General features: G+C 34.9%; 1 protein-coding gene across 3 annotated transcripts; it reads right to left on the bottom strand.

Moving 5' to 3' along the window:
* Window positions 1-1,109: 1,109 nt before the first annotated feature.
* LOC117342343 (2'-deoxynucleoside 5'-phosphate N-hydrolase 1-like) lies at window positions 1,110-10,467 on the bottom strand. Of its 3 annotated transcripts, XR_004535794.1 has the most exons (6): window positions 10,402-10,467; window positions 8,551-8,702; window positions 6,950-7,018; window positions 5,483-5,593; window positions 2,133-3,848; window positions 1,110-2,032 (listed from the first exon to the last, which is right to left on the bottom strand). XR_004535794.1 is itself a non-coding variant. In XM_033904483.1 (5 exons), the coding sequence occupies exons 2-5, from the start codon at window positions 8,681-8,683 to the stop codon at window positions 3,742-3,744; spliced, it is 420 nt and encodes a 139-aa protein (XP_033760374.1). In that variant the 5' UTR covers window positions 8,684-8,702; window positions 10,402-10,467; the 3' UTR covers window positions 1,110-3,741. The 3 variants fall into 3 exon arrangements, 2 of the variants coding, with proteins under 2 accessions (XP_033760374.1, XP_033760375.1); XM_033904483.1 differs by having other exon boundaries at window positions 1,110-3,848; XM_033904484.1 differs by having other exon boundaries at window positions 1,110-3,848; window positions 6,950-7,015.
* Between the last annotated feature and the right edge of the window lie 7,714 nt (window positions 10,468-18,181).

Here is an 18,181-nt window from a genome sequence, read left to right as displayed (position 1 = left end):
ACATGCGAAGCGGATCATATTGAAGAGCTTATCAGACTCTTTAATACTCAACGTAATCAACATGGACAGCTTACAAGTAAGGAAGCTGTATGGTAAACATGATTTCAATGTCCAAAATTTGAATTTTAGATTTCTAGAGAGCAACATCCCTGCATCCCATACACAATGGCGTGTCCAAGTCTCAGTTGATTCAACATTCAAGGATGTGTTCCAATTATCGTGATTCCCGCCACAGATGTCGATAACTGACGGGAAATTAACATTATAAGGTTTCGAAAAATGCAGTTTTATGAAGACCATGGGAAAATTTAATGGTTGACATCATGTTCTGGAAAAAAAATCTCTTCTTTTATGCGATATGACGTCAGTCGTGTTTGATGCTTGTTTTACCCCGGAGTTGACCTACAATGTATATATGTGTGGTTGGTGTCGTCGTGACCTATATTTGTGTGGTTGGTGTCGTCATGACTTACATGTAGATTTGTGGTTGGTGTCGTCGTTACCTATATTTGTGGTTGGTGTCGTCGTGGCCTATATTTGGGTGGTTGGTGTCGTCGTGACCTATATTTGTGTGGTTGGTGTATTCGTGACCTAGATCTGTGGTTGGTGTCGTCGTTACCTATATTTGTGCGGTTGGTGACCTATATTTGTGTGGTTTGTGTCGTCGTGGCCTATATTTGTGTGGTTTGTGTCGTCGTGGCCTATATTTTTGTGGTTGGTGTCGTCGTGACCAAGATTTGTGGTTGGTGTCGTCGTGATCTAGATTTGTGTTTGGTGTCGTTGTGACCTAGGTTTGTGTAGTTGGTGTCGTCGTGACCTATATTTGTGTGGTTGGTGTCATCGTGACCTATATTTGTGTGGTTGGTGTCGTTGTGACCTATATTTGTGTGGCTGGTGTGTTTGTGACCTAGATTTGTGTGGTTGCTGTAATCGTTACCTATATTTGTGTGGTTGGTGTCGTCGTGACCTAAATTTGTGTGGTTGGTGTCATCGTAGAAGCAGAAGACGCTTACCGTTCTGGAACACATGGTCCTTTTGGTATTTAAGTAGCTTGTTTAAATTTTGATCAAAACCATACGAAACTGAACGAAAATATAAGGATTACAATGCATCATTTGAACATTTATTGAAACGCATTTCCTTACATATATACATGCATGATAGTTTGCAAAACCGATCCGATCAAACATTATGCTCTAGAAGTTTTCAATATTTATATAAAGCAAATGATAGGTATATCTTAGTCTTTACTTCATCTATTCCAATTTCCATATGCTTATAATGCCCTGTTATAACAAATTGTATATGATTAATTAAAAGATCTCTGATTTCATAATTTCTACAGTTGCTGATCCATTCAGACATCTCCTGCCATAAAGATTGGATTGTTACATGTATCCGATCTGGTAGCTATCAAACTCACACAAAACCAAACCGTCATATTGGATATTTGGTTACAGTCCCTGATGTAGTGATGATGGTACATATGACACAGACGCACTTTACTAATTGATACAGGGTAATTTATAACGTGTGGGTATACCGCTATTAGTATGTACGTGGTAAGTAAATGAGTAATACTAAAAAAACTCATCCGAGCGACAACTTGTAACAAAATCTGCAGTATAAAGTCTGGTGTGGGTACACATCACCACGACACAGACTATCATCAGCTTTGGATATTTACAACAAATGTCACCAATCAAAAAATTCATGACATTATCAAACAAACAACGACCTCCAAAACGATCAGTCAAACTAAGACCCGAGGGTGTGCATATTACAGATGAATATAAACAATCATATCGATGTGTGTAAACAATGAAACAACCAGAAAACAGTAATTCTTTTAAAGCAGAGCACCAAAAAGGCTTCTTAATATCATTTTATATCAGTATGTTTCTGCTCAACACATCATCAATACCAACCCACGTTTATCAAGTTTGACAAGCCTTGTCAGGTAGTTATCAATACCAACCCACTTTTATCAAGTTTGACAAGCCTTGTCAGGTAGTTATCGATACCTACCTACCTTTATCAAGTTTGACAAGCCTTGTCAGGTAGTTATCGATACCTACTCACTTTTATCAAGCTTGACAAGCCTTGTCAGGTAGTTATCGATACCTACCTACTTTTATCAAGACTTGCTCGCTACTTATGGATATCTTCCTATGTGTTTCCATGATGTCCTCTGTTTATATTTAAATTTCACTACAAGATAGCTACATACATGAACACATTTTAATTGGTATATCTACACTTTTTATATTTGTATTTATACTGGTAATATCAAATGAGATTATTTCCTTTGAAAATGCTGCTGGAGTCCCTTGAATAACAGAAAATGTACATTTATACATATATTTACTTATGTCACTAAGGCTAAAAAATAATTAATTGGTTCTTTTGCCAAATTTGATTCAAAGACATGATAGAGGCCGGCGTTAATTTGTTCTTCTTCATTTTATTGGTGAAAAAAACAGATGAGTTTTTTTTTTTTTTAAATAAAACTTCAACCCAATCATTATCCATTTTGATATAATCTGCTTGAAAATTTGGGCATCGATAATTTATAACAGTACTTTGTTTCACCTTAATGAACATTTGCTCTAATTTCATGGTAAAATATTATAAATATTGCTGGATATTAGTGATGCTTTTATCAACAAATTCTTCTCCCAAAGAATAAAGTGGATTTTTTTTTATTAAACAAGGAAAAATATATGAGATGAGGGTCTGTTTTTTACTTCAAAGCGGATGAGGGAGGGCCCGAGAACAAACTATTTTTATTTATCATCACTTAATTTAATTACTGGCACTACCACTATGTTAACATCTGAAAGTCAGGCATCTGTCTATAATATTTTGGTAAATTGTTTAATGAATTACAATAATTTAAGCATCCTCAACAGCAAGGAATGTCTATAATCTACTTTTGTTGATACATTATTATGTGGTATAAGAAATGTTAAGTAACATACAAGATCCTGGAATAATTCAAACATCATGATTAATTTGAAATAAAATAAAAACATTGAAATCCCTAGGTACTGTATTGGAGTATACAAACATGATAATGGGAAAAAGATTCTGAAATTTCTGGTGCAGATTTGGTCACATCTACTTGTGAATTAACATCTGGTAAAAACAATAACAGCTAGGTTGTCATTTTCATCTGGTTATAAGATGTAACATCTGTTATGATTTGACAAGACTTTTTTGCTATTGACAAATAAGGAATAAGGAATAAGCCAATCTATCAAAATGAAAACAAAATTTAAAAAAGGGTGAATTTGTTTTTCTTTTTTAAAGCACATGATACCGGTCTATAATGAATGTCGTATCTGGTTACCACTGTCTAGGATAATAGTACTCATCATATAATGGGCTTAGACTATTATGAAGTGTAAACATTAATGCCCAAATCGTAAATATCAGCTGTGTATCAGAACAATACAGCATCATCAATAAAAGACAGCAAATAGCAAGGTTATACATTTATAAGGGGAAATTAAACGTGTTAATTAATATGTATGCCCTAATTATCTAAAACATTTTATCAAATTTCATTCCAGAAACTGTTTAAATAATTCCCTATTAGCAGTTCACATTGCCACATGTATAGATCCCGAATATATTCATATACCAAAACCAGTAGTCTAATATATGTACAAGGTTCATCGCTGGAAATATGAACAGTAAGCACCATTAGTGAAATCTGAAAAATCTTTGCAGCTCCAATTAATTGAGAAAATTACTTAATATAGTTGGAACATCTTCCTCTTTGTAATTTTTCACCACAAATGTGGATGAACCAGTGTCTGCCCCAGCAATCATGGCCGATAAGCCTGGAAATGATACAAGATATTTATACAGAATCAGTCTGACAAGAGACAAGTCCATAAGATGAGCATATATGGTCATTTTAACACATTTTAGTGTATATCAAAAATAAATAGCCCATTCAAATTCAAGAAAATGGAACAACAGAAGGGCTAATTCTACTCGCAAAGGCTGATTATCTCCTCAAGGATTATTTCAAAATATGTGATATTATGATTAGACAAAATTATAGAAAGTTATATTGACTCGCAACAAGCATTATCAACTTAAGGTGCATGTGCATGCAGGTCTAATAAAAGACACCATATCATTTGGCCTATTTGCCGACATAAATTAAGACTTGTAACTTTAAGTACATGTACCTCCAGTCCCACTTCGTGGCAGAAGACAAACGGAACTGTATGTAACTTCGACTTTAGTAAAACTAGCATCATCATTAGGGTGTTTTTAATACTAGTAACACCTTGGGGGACATCATAAATAACAATTTTTAAACACATTTCCGGTATCATTTTCATATCAGAGTGACACTCTGTAAGATGCTTTCTCTAAATGAGAAGCATCTGGACCCATTTCATAATGTTCGTTAACTTAAGGAACTTAAAATTTCCAGATAAAAGCATTGATGGATTTAAAGAAAAAATCTTTGTTAAAGTACTTTCCTTAAATTCTGTTATGCTTTCCTATCAAAAATTCAAAGTTCAGAAATTTCCTTTAGTAAGGAATATTAATAAGAGGCCAGAATTTCTATATATGTACAATGTATAGCTCCCTACTGCAGCAGCAGATACAATGTATGTCTGGTTAAAGATCTAGTTAATCTTACTTCTCCAACATACACAGATTTGATCTTATATACAAGAGGCCCCGAGTTCTGATATATACACAGATAGATGATGTTTTGCTTTTCAAACAACACATTCCAACACCTGTGACCTTGAAAGTAGATCAAGGGCACTTATTGAAATTTGGTAGACCTTCATCCCAGCATCATACCCAATATCATCACCCTGGGTTTCTTGGGTATTTAGAAGAAGTTTTCCAAGATTTTAGCATATTTGACCCGTAACCTTGAAAGTAGGTCAGGGGCACTAATTCAAACAAACTTTGTAGCCTTCATCCCTGCATGCTTCAGACCCAATATCATCACCCTGGGCTTCTTGGGTATTTAGAAGAAACCTTCGAAGATTTTAACACAATTATCCCCCGGTAACCTTGAAAGAAGTTCAGGGGCATTAATTTAAACAAACTCTGTAGCCTTCACTTCAGCATTCTATTGATCTAATATCATCAATCTAAGCCTCTTGGTTATTAAAAGATGCCTGTGACAGTGAAAGTAGGTAAGTTCATTCATTTGAACATGTGTAATTAGCCCTTCAACCCAGCATGCTTTTTGCTCAATATCTTGGTTCTGGGTCTCTTGGTTACTGAGAAAAGTAATTCAAAACATCTTGGTTCTGGGTCTCTTGGTTACTGAGAAGAAGTAATTCAAAACATCTTAACACATTTGACCCCTGTGACCTTTAAAGTAGGCCAAGGTCATTGACTTGCACAAACTTTGTGTCCCTTCATCCCAACATGCAACTACTGTAGCTGCTTTTATTATTACAAGAAATGGCAAATTTCCAGCAATACTTACTTTTTCCAGAGTCTGGTCGAAACAAGCACAGTATCCTTTTATTTAATGTCAATGCTCGTCCAATTTCATAACCAACTCCAAGTGAGGGCTGGGTCACCTCTGCCACCAACACTGGGAAAGGTAATGTAAAATAAAATACAATTACATATCTGTCACATTATTATAGAGAACTGGACAGACCTAAGAATGAAATATAGAACTGGTTTTGTTGTTGATTATCAGTATCTAAATTGAAATTTAGATTGATTAAACCAGACCAGTTAAAGGTGGTCACCGTAAATCACAATTTCCTGATGAAATGGAACAAAGTACAAATTAAGTAATGTCTACTTCCTTTATCAATTTTCACATAATGCTGGGATGGGCTCTGTAAAAATGTGTGCATAATTATGGATTGAAATCCCTCAGGACAGATTTAAATTGTCAAGGAGGAGATGACATGCAAATGAGGCTCCCATGTAAGACTTCCCCAATCCCTAATGCAGCGTGAACGCTGATGTTCTGATGTTAACGAAAATGGCCGAATGAAAATGTGCTTGACAGAAAAACGCTTTGTTCATAGAATCTGCTAGTCTACAAGATCCCAAGATATCTTTTGGAGAGAATAGTTAATAAATTACCTTTGTGAATTTCTTCAAACAAGTAACAGAGAACCCAGCATCCTACATACCTGGTACAGGGTGGTGCATACTTTTTATATGCTATGCCCTGTCCCGTAACACTTTCTTATACACGCCCTATGAACTTAATATTTTTTATCTCAATGATGGCTTTATGAATGAAAGCCAAGTTTTCTATCAAAACTAAATTACGCTTATGATCTTTGATCGAGCCGATGTTGGAATGAAAAGAAAGCTCACAGTCCGGGTAATGGAATCTTGCCCCAGCCTGGTGTACAATTTAACAATTTTCACCTAAACCAACATTACATAGTAACCTATGTAACATTATTGCAACACTTACTCAAATATAGACTTTAGGTGGGGCTATTTATAGGACAGAATTTTCCTTGTTAAGCCAGACACTAGACTGCCCAATGAAGTCAAATGAAAGTAGGAATGGACATCTGGAGACAAAACGTATTTATTTATGAAATTCGTCTGATCTTCCTGATATTTTATTATGTGGGCAATGGCAACCTTTTAGAGATTGATACACATGTAGTTGGAAGGTTTCATTTTTATTCTCATCAATGTTCAAAATAAAAAAGAACAAAACAAAAAACAAAAAAACAATAAGATACATTCCAAAACAGAATTCTGACAGACTACACTTTATATTTGATGTTAATCTGATATTCACATCATGCATAACACTACTTTAAAGCTCTAATTGTGGAGCAGCAAACTTCTACTCCAGACAAGATTTTTTTTCTGGAAGAGATGCCTAGCAACATGCAACAATTCATGGATTTCTACTCCTTATCTGATCAGAAATGAAATAGTCAATGAAGAAAAGTTGACCTACCATCACAGTCTTGAAGCCATGCCATGTCACGATCATGAATCTCCTTTTCTGTCAAGTGTTGTTCACCTGCTGAAATTTTCATAAAACCAATATACATTCAAACCTGTCTATAATGGACACCCGAGGGACAGATAAAAAGTGTCCTTTATATACAGGTGTCCTTTATACAGAGGTTAATTATCTATTAACTATATAGTAGATTGGAAGGAGTGGGTCTGATGAGTCTGTCCTTTATAGACAAGTGACCTTTATATAGAGGTTAACTTTATAGTAAATTTGAAGGAGTGGGTTTGATGATAGAGTCTCTCCTTTATAGACAAGTGTCCATTATATACAGGTGTCCTTTATACAGAGGTTAACTTTATAGTAAATTTGAAGGATTGGGTTTGATGAGTCTGTCCTTTATAGACAAGTGTCTTTTATATAGAGGTGTCCTTTATACAGAGGTTAATAATATAGATTGGAAGGAGTGGGTCTGATGAGTCTGTCCTTTATAGACAAGTGTCCTTTATACAGAGGTTAACTATATAGTAGATTGGAAGGAGTGGGTCTGATGAGTCTGTCCTTATAGATAAGTGTCTTTTATATAGAGGTGTCCTTTATACAGATCGAGGTTAACTTTATAGTAAATTTGAAGGAGTGGTTCTGATGAGTCTGTTCTTTATAGACAAGTGTCCTATATATAGAGGTGTCCTTTATACAGATCGAGGTTAACTTTATAGTAAATTTGAAGGAGTGGGTTTGATGAGTCTGTCCTTTATAGACAAGTGTCCTATATATACAGGTGTCCTTTATAACAGGTTTGACTGTATATATACTGGTACATGAATTGTCTGACTGCTGTACTAATAATATACTGGCAGCATGTACAAAATATATCCTACCTCTGTTAGTTCAGTTTAAAATATGGTTAACTCAACACTGAACACATTTTATAATTTAATTGTGCTTGTAACAAGCATTTTCATTGGCTCGAAAAATTATGTTATCATCTCATAACATAAAAAAAATAAAAGGAACTACTTTCAGTTATACCGGAAGTAGCGGAGTAATCGTTGTTCACGGGATTTTGCATTTATCGATGTGTTTCTAAAATATCTGGAGCAAAATAAACATGTTAAACTTAATGAAAATGTTTCTTATCGTTGTTAATTGAATTATAAGGGTTAACTGTTATATTTTTTTTACGTTATTGAGCAATAACACAAAAAACTGGAGTGTACACTACTCATAAACCGCTTTGCGGTTTATTCAGAGTACACCCCAGTTTTTTGTGTTATTGCTCAATAATGTAAAAAAAATATTACAGTTGACCCTTAAATAAGTAAACTGTCAGTCAAGTGCATACCTGACAGGTGCAGTTCCATCATCTTCACTTCAAATGAACCATTACATTTGTTCTTTTTTCATGTAAATTAAGTAAATTTTGACTACATCCCTTCAGACTTAAATATATACTCGACACCAAGGACCTTGTGAGTTATAAGTGGGAATAAATCAGGACAATTTAATATTAAATTGGTCTGCATAACAAATCTGGATGTTCCTTTTATACAAGATTAGTTTTCATTAATTGTTATCAAATTTAAGATGACACTCACATTCTTTCAAATTTTGTGCACCAACATGTTCTGTGAGAACTGTACCATAGGACTCTAGCTTTCCTATAATTCTCAGGTAAAGCTCAGCATCCTGACGGCCGCCACGGATACTGCCAGCAAAATAGATCTTCATCTTCTTCAGCTCTGTCACACTAAAAGGAAGGCATCAAAGCAAAATGTTAATGAGTCATATATATTTAAAAGATCTTCTATATTTACTTTAAATGATTATTGTCGTATTGAGGCAAAACTTTTTGATTTTACGACCAGTATATGGCAAGCTGATTCAAATTTTACCTATTTTATTTAGATATCTCTATTTCTGACATCTATAAACACTGATACAGTACGTATACACTGTGTTTTTTTTTATAATTAAATCTTTAAAATACAGAAATAAGTATTTTAGATATCTGTATTTTGTATGATGTCAGAAATAGATGTCTGTAGATATCAATAAATATCAGAATTAAACGAATAAAACAAAAATAGCTTATCTTGTCAGAAATACAGATACCAATTTTGAATAATTATATAAGAGGTAAAATATATATCTTATTTCAAATACAGTATTTTTGTCCTGCTAAAGTTAAAGATTATAAAACAATATCTGGTCCATATTGTACAAAAATATGTCTATGAATAGACATTTGTTTTTTGTCCTGCTAAAATTAAAGATTATAAAACAATATCAACCTATCACATCTGCAGCTACACAATCTGGTCAATACACAGTGTACCTCGAGCTCTGTTTGCGCCAAAATCATAAAATATAAAATACGAAACAAGAAAAGAGAAAGAACATTATGCCTACACATGTATATGTACAGGAATGATTGAAGTAAGGACATTGATGTATATATTGCGACTTAGAAAAATGAAATTTATTTGAACCTAAAAAAAAAGAAAAAAAAAACAACAAAACAAACAAACAATATAAATGGCTGTAAAATCTTGGCATACCACTTGATGAAAGGGGCAGCCGTTTATTATTAACAATAATATTTCATATATTTTAGAATTAAAACATTATTTTTAGCAAAGGTGATGTATTTATATTTTTGTAAGAAATGAAAGACACATGTATGTTCAATATATGTCCAACACCATGTTGCCAGGGCCAGATGACACTCAGGCTCATGTGGGGAGGGTGCCTGGGGAAAACATTTCAAAGTTTACACAGGGTGCGACTGTTTTTCTACCACCTCAGTTCATCAGACGAATTCTGCCCTAAAATGAGTTGCAAACATAATGCAAGTTAACCAATATAAGTACCATATTCCATTAGGCAATTTTACAGATTTTGCTATACATGTTAGGTCTATTTCCAGCCTACTTCTTTTCTTTACTTACACAATTTCCATATACTTCATTGTATACACTTGTTTCCAATTATTAGTTCTTCAATTAGTGATTGGTTTTATTCAAGAATTGCCGACATAAGATGTTTTTGTTTACGGTATGAGGAAGAGGTCGGGTACGGGGGTGTCGTACATGTTCTTTCTTCACTGCATCGATAAGCCCAGTGGAGAATTAATTTTGACAGCTCGTAAAGAGGATAGCGATGCGAATACAAGGAAAGTGCAAAATATTATCTTTCAAAACTCAATCGATTTTAGTGCAGAAATTGTCCGATGGAGTTAAGTGGTAGAAAAATTCATGTCACACCTGGGGGAATATTTCCCGCCATCCGATCGAACACCGTATGGAGCAAACGCCTGTTGTAAATGTATGTAGGCCTTTATACGCTTATCCATGGCTTCATAGATATGTATGATATGTGCATGCGTCTTACATTACTGATGTAATTAAATGACATATTAACATGCAATACAAATAAACAAATATTACCTATGACCTGATCCAGTCTCGTCCTAGTTTCTGTTCGTCAACCCACGTGTTTTACTGGTCGGGACGAAAACTTGTACGACCGACCTAAACCCATCACACAAATTCGAGTTTACAAGGTTTTAAAATACGATCCTTTAACATATACTGTATATATTCCTGCGTTTTTAGAAATTATTTTTATTTCGTTTCAAACTTTTTAAATTTCTCTACAAATTTTATAGCTTTTGCTGAGAGATAAGATGTTGGTTGCTCAGCGCCGACAGCCAGTGCACTGCATGTCTAGACACTTATATATAATTAGTTGCGATAACGCAGCTCTGGACGACGAACGGACATACAGATGTACAATTTCAACAGTGTAGGCAGGCTATGAATATATTCGATCTATACATGTCAAGAAATGAATTGCACCCATGATATCAAAACTATATTATTAACACCAACAAATGAAAAAAAAAGTCCTAATAAGTATAGTATATCCTGTTGAATTTTACTTTTCTTTATTAGCATATACATGTACAGTTGAGTGTAGACTAAAGGTTACACCCAAGTGCACTCCATTTGGACTTGGAGTGCACTCCGTTTGGACTCCAGGTAAACTTGGAGTGCACTCCAAGTGGACTCCGAGTCTACCTGGAGTCCTATAAGACACCATGCCTATACCCCAGTTCTATAATCATATATCATATATACATGTATTAATACTTTGATGCTTTTAATATAATTTACATATAAATAAATAGATTTTTACAAATTACTTTTGTTCTCTTAATATTACTATCAACATTCGGAATATTTATTTTATTGTTAATACATGGTAAATTAATAATGCCTACATGTTAAATTTATATATATCCATAAAAGACAGTTATACAATTTATGCTATAATCAGGTTTCTATGAAAGTTAATTGCTTATTATTTCATAATTTATTAAGATGTAAGTGAATTGTATTTCATTCTGTTAAGGAATTAAAAATTATTTTAATTAGAATATTTATTACTGTACATATACAATGTATCATGACTTTAAAGGAAGTTTAGATAATGTATCTATATTATGTTATTGATTATTCAAAATATTTAAAGTTTACAGTATTTAATGAATTATGTGTTTTTTAATAAGACATTCTCTACATATATGTACTCAGTTCAGGCAAGTAATTATAAAATAAACATAATCATTTTAGTTTATATAGGTTATATATTTAAATGTATCATTAGAAAAATATACATTTACAACTGTACATATTTATGAGCATTACCTGGTTAACTTAATGTTCTTACATAATGTAAACACAAGTATGTAGTTCTGGACTACCCATAATGAATGACAGTATCTGTTTAATTGCTATTATTATTGGTCATGCATGACTAACTCTGGCCTGACACATCTGAGACCTGTGCCGGGTGAGTTTTAGGAGCCAGCTACAGGTACTGTCCTTGGTTCGCAGAAATACCTATGTCAATTTTGTCACTGTTAGCCATGGCTTCAAATGATGAAGCTGTGCAAAGCAGGGTGTGTTATACCCTCAGGCCAATTAACAGAACAGTAAGATTATCTCCTGACTTGAAGGAAAGGATTGTAGCTCTCCATCTGAGAAGCCTTAATCAGACCAAAATTACATGTATAAATGAAATACCAGTGTAATTAAGGTGGAAATGTAACGATAAGCTGTAAAACCATTGACAAATTGGTTAACAGGTTTAAGAAGACCAACTCTATTGAAATGAAGTCATTCTATACTGAAATTATAAAGTAAAAATAAGCTGTTTCTTATTACATTGTAACCTGTCTAAACCGTAAGTCATTGAGACCAAACGTATTGGCCGGTTTATGCAGGTGTCCGGTATGTAGAGGTACAATGTTGAATGATATAAGTTCAGAAAAAATTAATGCAAATCAAATCAAGAAATGATGCAGTTCTTATCTTGTTATATTCAAAAATATAAAGACATTGCTTTAAAAAATTTATTGTAAAGAAAGAGATTAAAGTAAAAAAAAAAAAAAAATTCAGTGTAATTCCAAATGGTATAATGAATGTAAATTCACCATTTCCCAAAACCAACCTATAGCCTTATACCCGTAATTAGTACACATTGTTCTCATCCAGGAAATAAGATTATAGAACCTGAGGTACAATTTGCCTCAGGGCAGTTGGACACGGCAACCTATGTACCATTTACCTGTAAAACTGACCTGTTGGAAGTACATCGTTTTCTATTCCCATTCAGTCAATATCTATCATGATACATGTATGTGTCACTCATACATTGTATGTAACAGATACAGGTCATGAATGTACAATGGTTGTTCAAGCCAATTATAAAATCATAAATTTAAGTGATCAAACTTTAAAATAAAAATGACATAAGGCCAGCTGCAGTTGGTGTATGGAATGTTTGATAAGTATTTACTTAACTCAAACATGATAATTATATTAATCTATGTTGATTTACATATTGACTTCTAATACTCTATACATACTTCCATTATAATATCAAAGACATAAAGTAATAGTACCAGTTTGAATTTTTTTTTTTCAAATATTTTTTTTATAATAATGACTTATAACTGTTTTGATAATACTGTTATCGGAATGGACAATCATATCATTTCAAAAGTGTCAGATATCGACCGTCACAAGTCTGTACCTATATTCTATATGACCTTGGTATAGGTCAGCCTGAGTTTCCTCTAGCCCTGACACCATACCAGACATGGTGTCAGGGCCAGAGGAAACTCGGGCTAGGTAAAGGTAAGGTGTGATGTCCATTTTCCATCTAACAATTAAGGGGGTCTTTATCTAGTTAGATGACCATGTGTACACCTGTCCAGATCTTCACACCTTATAAGGTAAACTTGGAGGAAGGGGTCATTATTGGGGTCAGTGTAAGTCTGTCTTTTCTCCACACCCTCATGATATACAGGTAAATATTGACCTGGAAGGGGGGGGGGGGGGGGGGGGGGGGGGGGGGGGGGGGGGGGGGTGGTGGTGATGGATGGAGATTGTATCTTATATAACTGTTAAAAGAACTCCATTTATGACCAGGATTTAATGATGCAGGTATAACAAAACTAAGTTGGTTTACTAAATGGAAATGTAAGTTTGATCTTAAAGTTTAAACTGTAAATCAATATTAGACATTGGATCCGGAATATGCTATCAAGGTAATAAAAAAAAAAAAATCTTTTGTATTGTAGGTTAAGATAAATTTAAACTGTTGGAAGAAAAGTATTTGAAATGTTAAAGTAGTACAGTAGTACTTTGAGTACAAGATATTTCCAGTACACAATCAAACTCTACATTTTGAGAGACTACAAACAACTTGCCAAATATGTTTTGTTTATTACCAATTTCTATTAATTTACGTGGCTTGTTAAAACTCTTCAAATGAAAGGAATGCTATCATACATTTTTCAACGAAGTGCCAGATCTATTCATTTGATATAGGGTTTACTAATAGAAAAAATCTATTATATTAGATATTGTTAGTTAACCAACTAAAATTGAACCAACAAAATAATAAGATGATGTATACAAAGATAAAACAGTAACACATATCTTATTGTTACATGTTTAAGGAGTCTAAATGTATAAGAGTATACATCTATCTATAAACATTATGTATATATATGTACTTGGTTACAGGTACATGTGATACATGTGGACCCAGGTAGGATTGGGGCCTGATAGGACTCCAGGTAAACTTGGAGTGCACTCCGAGTGCACTCCAAGTTTACCTGGAGTCCAAACGGAGGGCACTCCAAGTCCAAACGGAGTGCACTCGGAGTGCACTTTGTGTAACCTTTAGTCTACACTCAACTGTATGTACAGTGCATATTTCACGTTCATGCTGCTTTAATCAATCAATAGTAATACTTGTATAATATATACCAATACCAGTATTCAAATTTATAACTTTCTATTTTAATTTCAATTACATGTACATTTTACGTCATCTGTGATACTTGGTTCTCTAGATATATGCTGCTTGACTTTGTGTAGTACATGCATGTTTAATCCAAAACATTGTACTGTGATACTTTGCTTGTTGTGTATATGATTTGTCTGTCTGTATGCTGTTTTTTATGCTTACCTTAAGCTTGTTTTTCGCAATAACAGCACTACATTGCTTTGTTCTTTGTTCATTGTATGCGATGGTAAATAAATACTATTGTACAACTGTATCTTGAGTCGATATTTACGAAGGGAAAATATATTTGTAATATGCAATAGTTTAAAATGATGCGAAAGACTTTTTTATATTGACGAATCAGTCGTGATGACCGAGTTGATACGTCGGCGAGTACAGGTATAATCAGGGACGTACATTCTCTATCTGTTAGTAATGGCGTAGTGAGATGACATCAGTTAACTACACTACCTTATTGTGAATCATTTTTCTCCAAAACTTCTCGTCCAATCGTTTCAATCTTTGAATCTGTAAAAAGCTAAATATATTCCACGTGCACTGATTAAGTTTTCTTGAAAATGATTTTGAGCAAATTCCTCAAATTTTGCATAAATAATCTCTCATTTTATGCTACATAAGGCCACTTACTGTTCATAGTAAACAACAAATATTAAATATACTACCTTTTTTTTTAAAACCATTTTTCTCCATAAATACTCGTCCAATCTATTTCATTTTTGCAATAGTAAAAAGAATACACTCCAAGTGCACTGATTAAGGTTTTGAAACATATGTAGTATTTGTTATAAAGTTATCAAAATTTTGCATCAAATACATGTATACATTTACATCATATAGTTTATTTGTTAGCAAGTTTTCTCCAAAAGTGCTCATCCGATTTTTTTTCCATTATTGAATCAATTAAAACTTTTATGTATTAACACTGCTTGTGATTAAGTTTAAAAGCAAACGATTTAAACAAAAAAGTTTACATCATTTTACATCAATTAGCAGACCTTTGATAAAGTATTCAGTTTTTATCCTATTTCACCTAATTTCTGCCGGTATTCTGTATCTGTATCTGTATTCCTTAGATTTCTCCTTCCTCGGAGAACCTCCAGGTCCTGGAGTGATAACATATTACATTTTGACGGGTTAGAGGAGCAGCTGGATTTAAACTAGTACACGCGGGTTAAAATGATAAAATGTTCATAATCCATGCTTAAGATATACATGTATACAGTCAGTTAGCATGGTATACACGATATTAGGTTCACCCAAGCAAGCACGATAGCGTATATAAGCAAAATAGCAAACTGTACAATTATAAGCAGCACACATAAGCAATATGCAGTCTGTTAGCATGGTATGCACGATGTTAGGTTCACACATGAGGAGGCACGATAGCGTGTGTCATCAATATATCCGTCTATACAGTAGAGGGAGCACACACAGGGAAACGTTGTACTAGAGATGAACTAGAGAACAGTCTGTATACTATTAGGAGTCCATTCAAGGAGATATAAGTAGAAAAGACTATATATATGGAGTAATATATGTATAATATCATATACAAAGGATGACAGTTCCCGCACTAAGTTAGCGATTACGCCTGCGTGGTATCTGACTACGTAGAGCATACCGTTTCACGTGTAAAGAATAACATAGCCTTCTAGCTTGAAAGTTCATCGCGAGTCCAATTATCATCTTTTACTTCCATGAACACACGACTGCTATCTATGATGATCTGCACCAAGTCTTCTGACTCCATACTGGAACCTGTGGTCTCTCGTATTGGTTGAATGGCATCCAGAAGTTTTGGTAAAGAGTTGTTTCTGACAGCTTGCGTAGACATGCATTTTATGAGAAAATGCTCTTTTGTTTCATCTTCCTCTTCACACAAAAGACAGGTGGATTTGACATCATTCTGATTAAATGCACTCCGGTGAGTTTGGAGAACGTAGATACCGGTGGTCAAGAGTAGTCGCGTTTGTAGCCTTGAGACATCCCTGGAGTTACCAGAATGGGGTGATGAGAACCAGGTTTGAAGGCTTCAATATTTAGGTGACTGAGACCGCTATATTTGAGAACTTTCTGGCAGATGGAGTCCTTCCAGTAAGCATTGATTGACCTTTTGACATTTTGTCTCCACAACCCTGCAGATGGATGATCGTCGAGGATTGCAAGTGGATCCTGGATGTCATATACCGTGTATTCTAATATTCTCTTTACTTCCACAAACCAGCTGGCGAATGAGCTGTCCTTCACTCGGAACAGTCTATAGGCTATAGATCTTTCAATACTGTTAAATGGTAATCGAGATTTGGCTCCATAATGGATCAGAATCCTTTGATTGATTTGAGCTTCTGCTGGGAGTATCCCTGTCAAGATGTAGACTGTAGCAGTGGTTACGGGAAGTGATAATATCTGTTTGAGAATCTTCTTCAGAAAGACTTCGATTCGTTTCAGGTGTTGACCTTTAGGGATGGACATTTCCAGACCATATAATAGAGTGGGTAGAACGTAGACCATCACTAGGTGCAGTGAGGTAACATGATCAAGACCGTTCTCACCGTGCAGACCAGGCTTCATAAGACTGTACATCCGACTTCTGGCTTTTTGTATATTGGCATCTATTGTACTGCAGCCGTTGTTTTAATGTCTCTCTGCATTCCCAAGTGAGAAGTTCTGTTGGTGACATCAATGGGCTGCGAGCCAATAGAAAACGTCGAGGTCTCAGTGTGCCTTCTTGCTCGGTCGGAGGATGGGAAATCAGAACAGCACTCTTCGTAGGTTGTAAGACATACTTCTCTCTATTGCTGTAGTCTACTGCTACATCCAGCAGGTTTTGTAGTGATGTTGAGTTATCTGAAAGGAGAGCAACATCATCCGCACATGTAGGAGCACTGCAGTCTGTTAATCCAATCTTGATCCCGAGACCCGTGTTCTGTAACCGATTAAGGAGATCATCAATGTAGACTTTGTATAGCTCAGTACTCAAAAGCCCGCCTTGTCTGACTCCTTGTAGAATATGAAAGTTATCCGAGAGTTGGCCATTCCACTTTATGCAGCTGGTTGTTCTGTAATGAGGTCTTGGATGACTTTTCAGGTTTTGCCTCTCACTCCAGAGATGTATAAATTCCTGAGAAGACTATTATGGCTTACAACGTCAAAGGCTGATTTTGCATCAAGGTATGCAGAGTAAACATCTTTGTTATCATCTCTGGAGTTCCTTATAGCCTCCTCAAAAATGGTAGCGGTCATTAGAGGTGATGCCTGGGATGTAAATCATCTCTGTAGTGGATTCTGGATATCTTCTATATGTGGTCTTATTGTCTTCAGTAGCAGAGCTTCAAGGACTTTCGTTACCACAGGTGTCACAGTGATACCCCTATAATTCTTCGTGTGGAACTTGCTGCCTTTGTTTTTGAAGATGGGTACAATGGTTCCACACTTCATTGCAGGAGGTTCGTGTCCATATGCTACTATGGTATTTACAATCCAAGTTAAGACATCCACCATTCCTTCCTCCGCTTACTGCAGATGTTCAGATGCTAGACAGCAAGAGTATTTGTTTTTCTGCGACGTGGACGTGGAGCCCCTATAGTAGAGACTTTGGCCGCGTTATTTAAGATGTCGTTCATATCCTTGGCAGCTTTCTCGACTGTTGGTTGACGACGTTTCCACCTTCTTCATATCAGTTGTAACCAGGGCTCTATAGTATTCAGCATCAATCTTCTTCCACCGCGTTTTCTTACTAACTAGGAACTTCAGCCGACTTGATGTATTTCGCCAGTTCTCCTCTCACCGTTATTACTACTGGGTAGTGATCGGAAGTGTTTGATGGTAAATCACTGATGGAGT

Source organism: Pecten maximus, chromosome 14 (genome assembly GCF_902652985.1).
Source record: "Pecten maximus chromosome 14, xPecMax1.1, whole genome shotgun sequence".
Taxonomy (NCBI): Eukaryota; Metazoa; Mollusca; class Bivalvia; order Pectinida; family Pectinidae; genus Pecten; species Pecten maximus.
Note: the sequence above shows the minus strand (reverse complement) of the source record. Positions and strands in the feature narration are given on the sequence as shown.

Excerpts from the sequence above, each read along its gene's own strand:
- LOC117342343 (XM_033904483.1), bottom strand. The coding sequence starts at position 8,683 with ATGAAGATCTATTTTGCTGGCAGTATCCGTGGCGGCCGTCAGGATGCT. Across the intron at positions 5,594-6,949 it reads ATGGCTTCAAGACTGTGATG|TGTTGGTGGCAGAGGTGACC; the intron begins GTAGGTCAACTT and ends TACCTTTCCCAG. Across the intron at positions 3,849-5,482 it reads TCGACCAGACTCTGGAAAAA|GCTTATCGGCCATGATTGCT; the intron begins GTAAGTATTGCT and ends TATCATTTCCAG.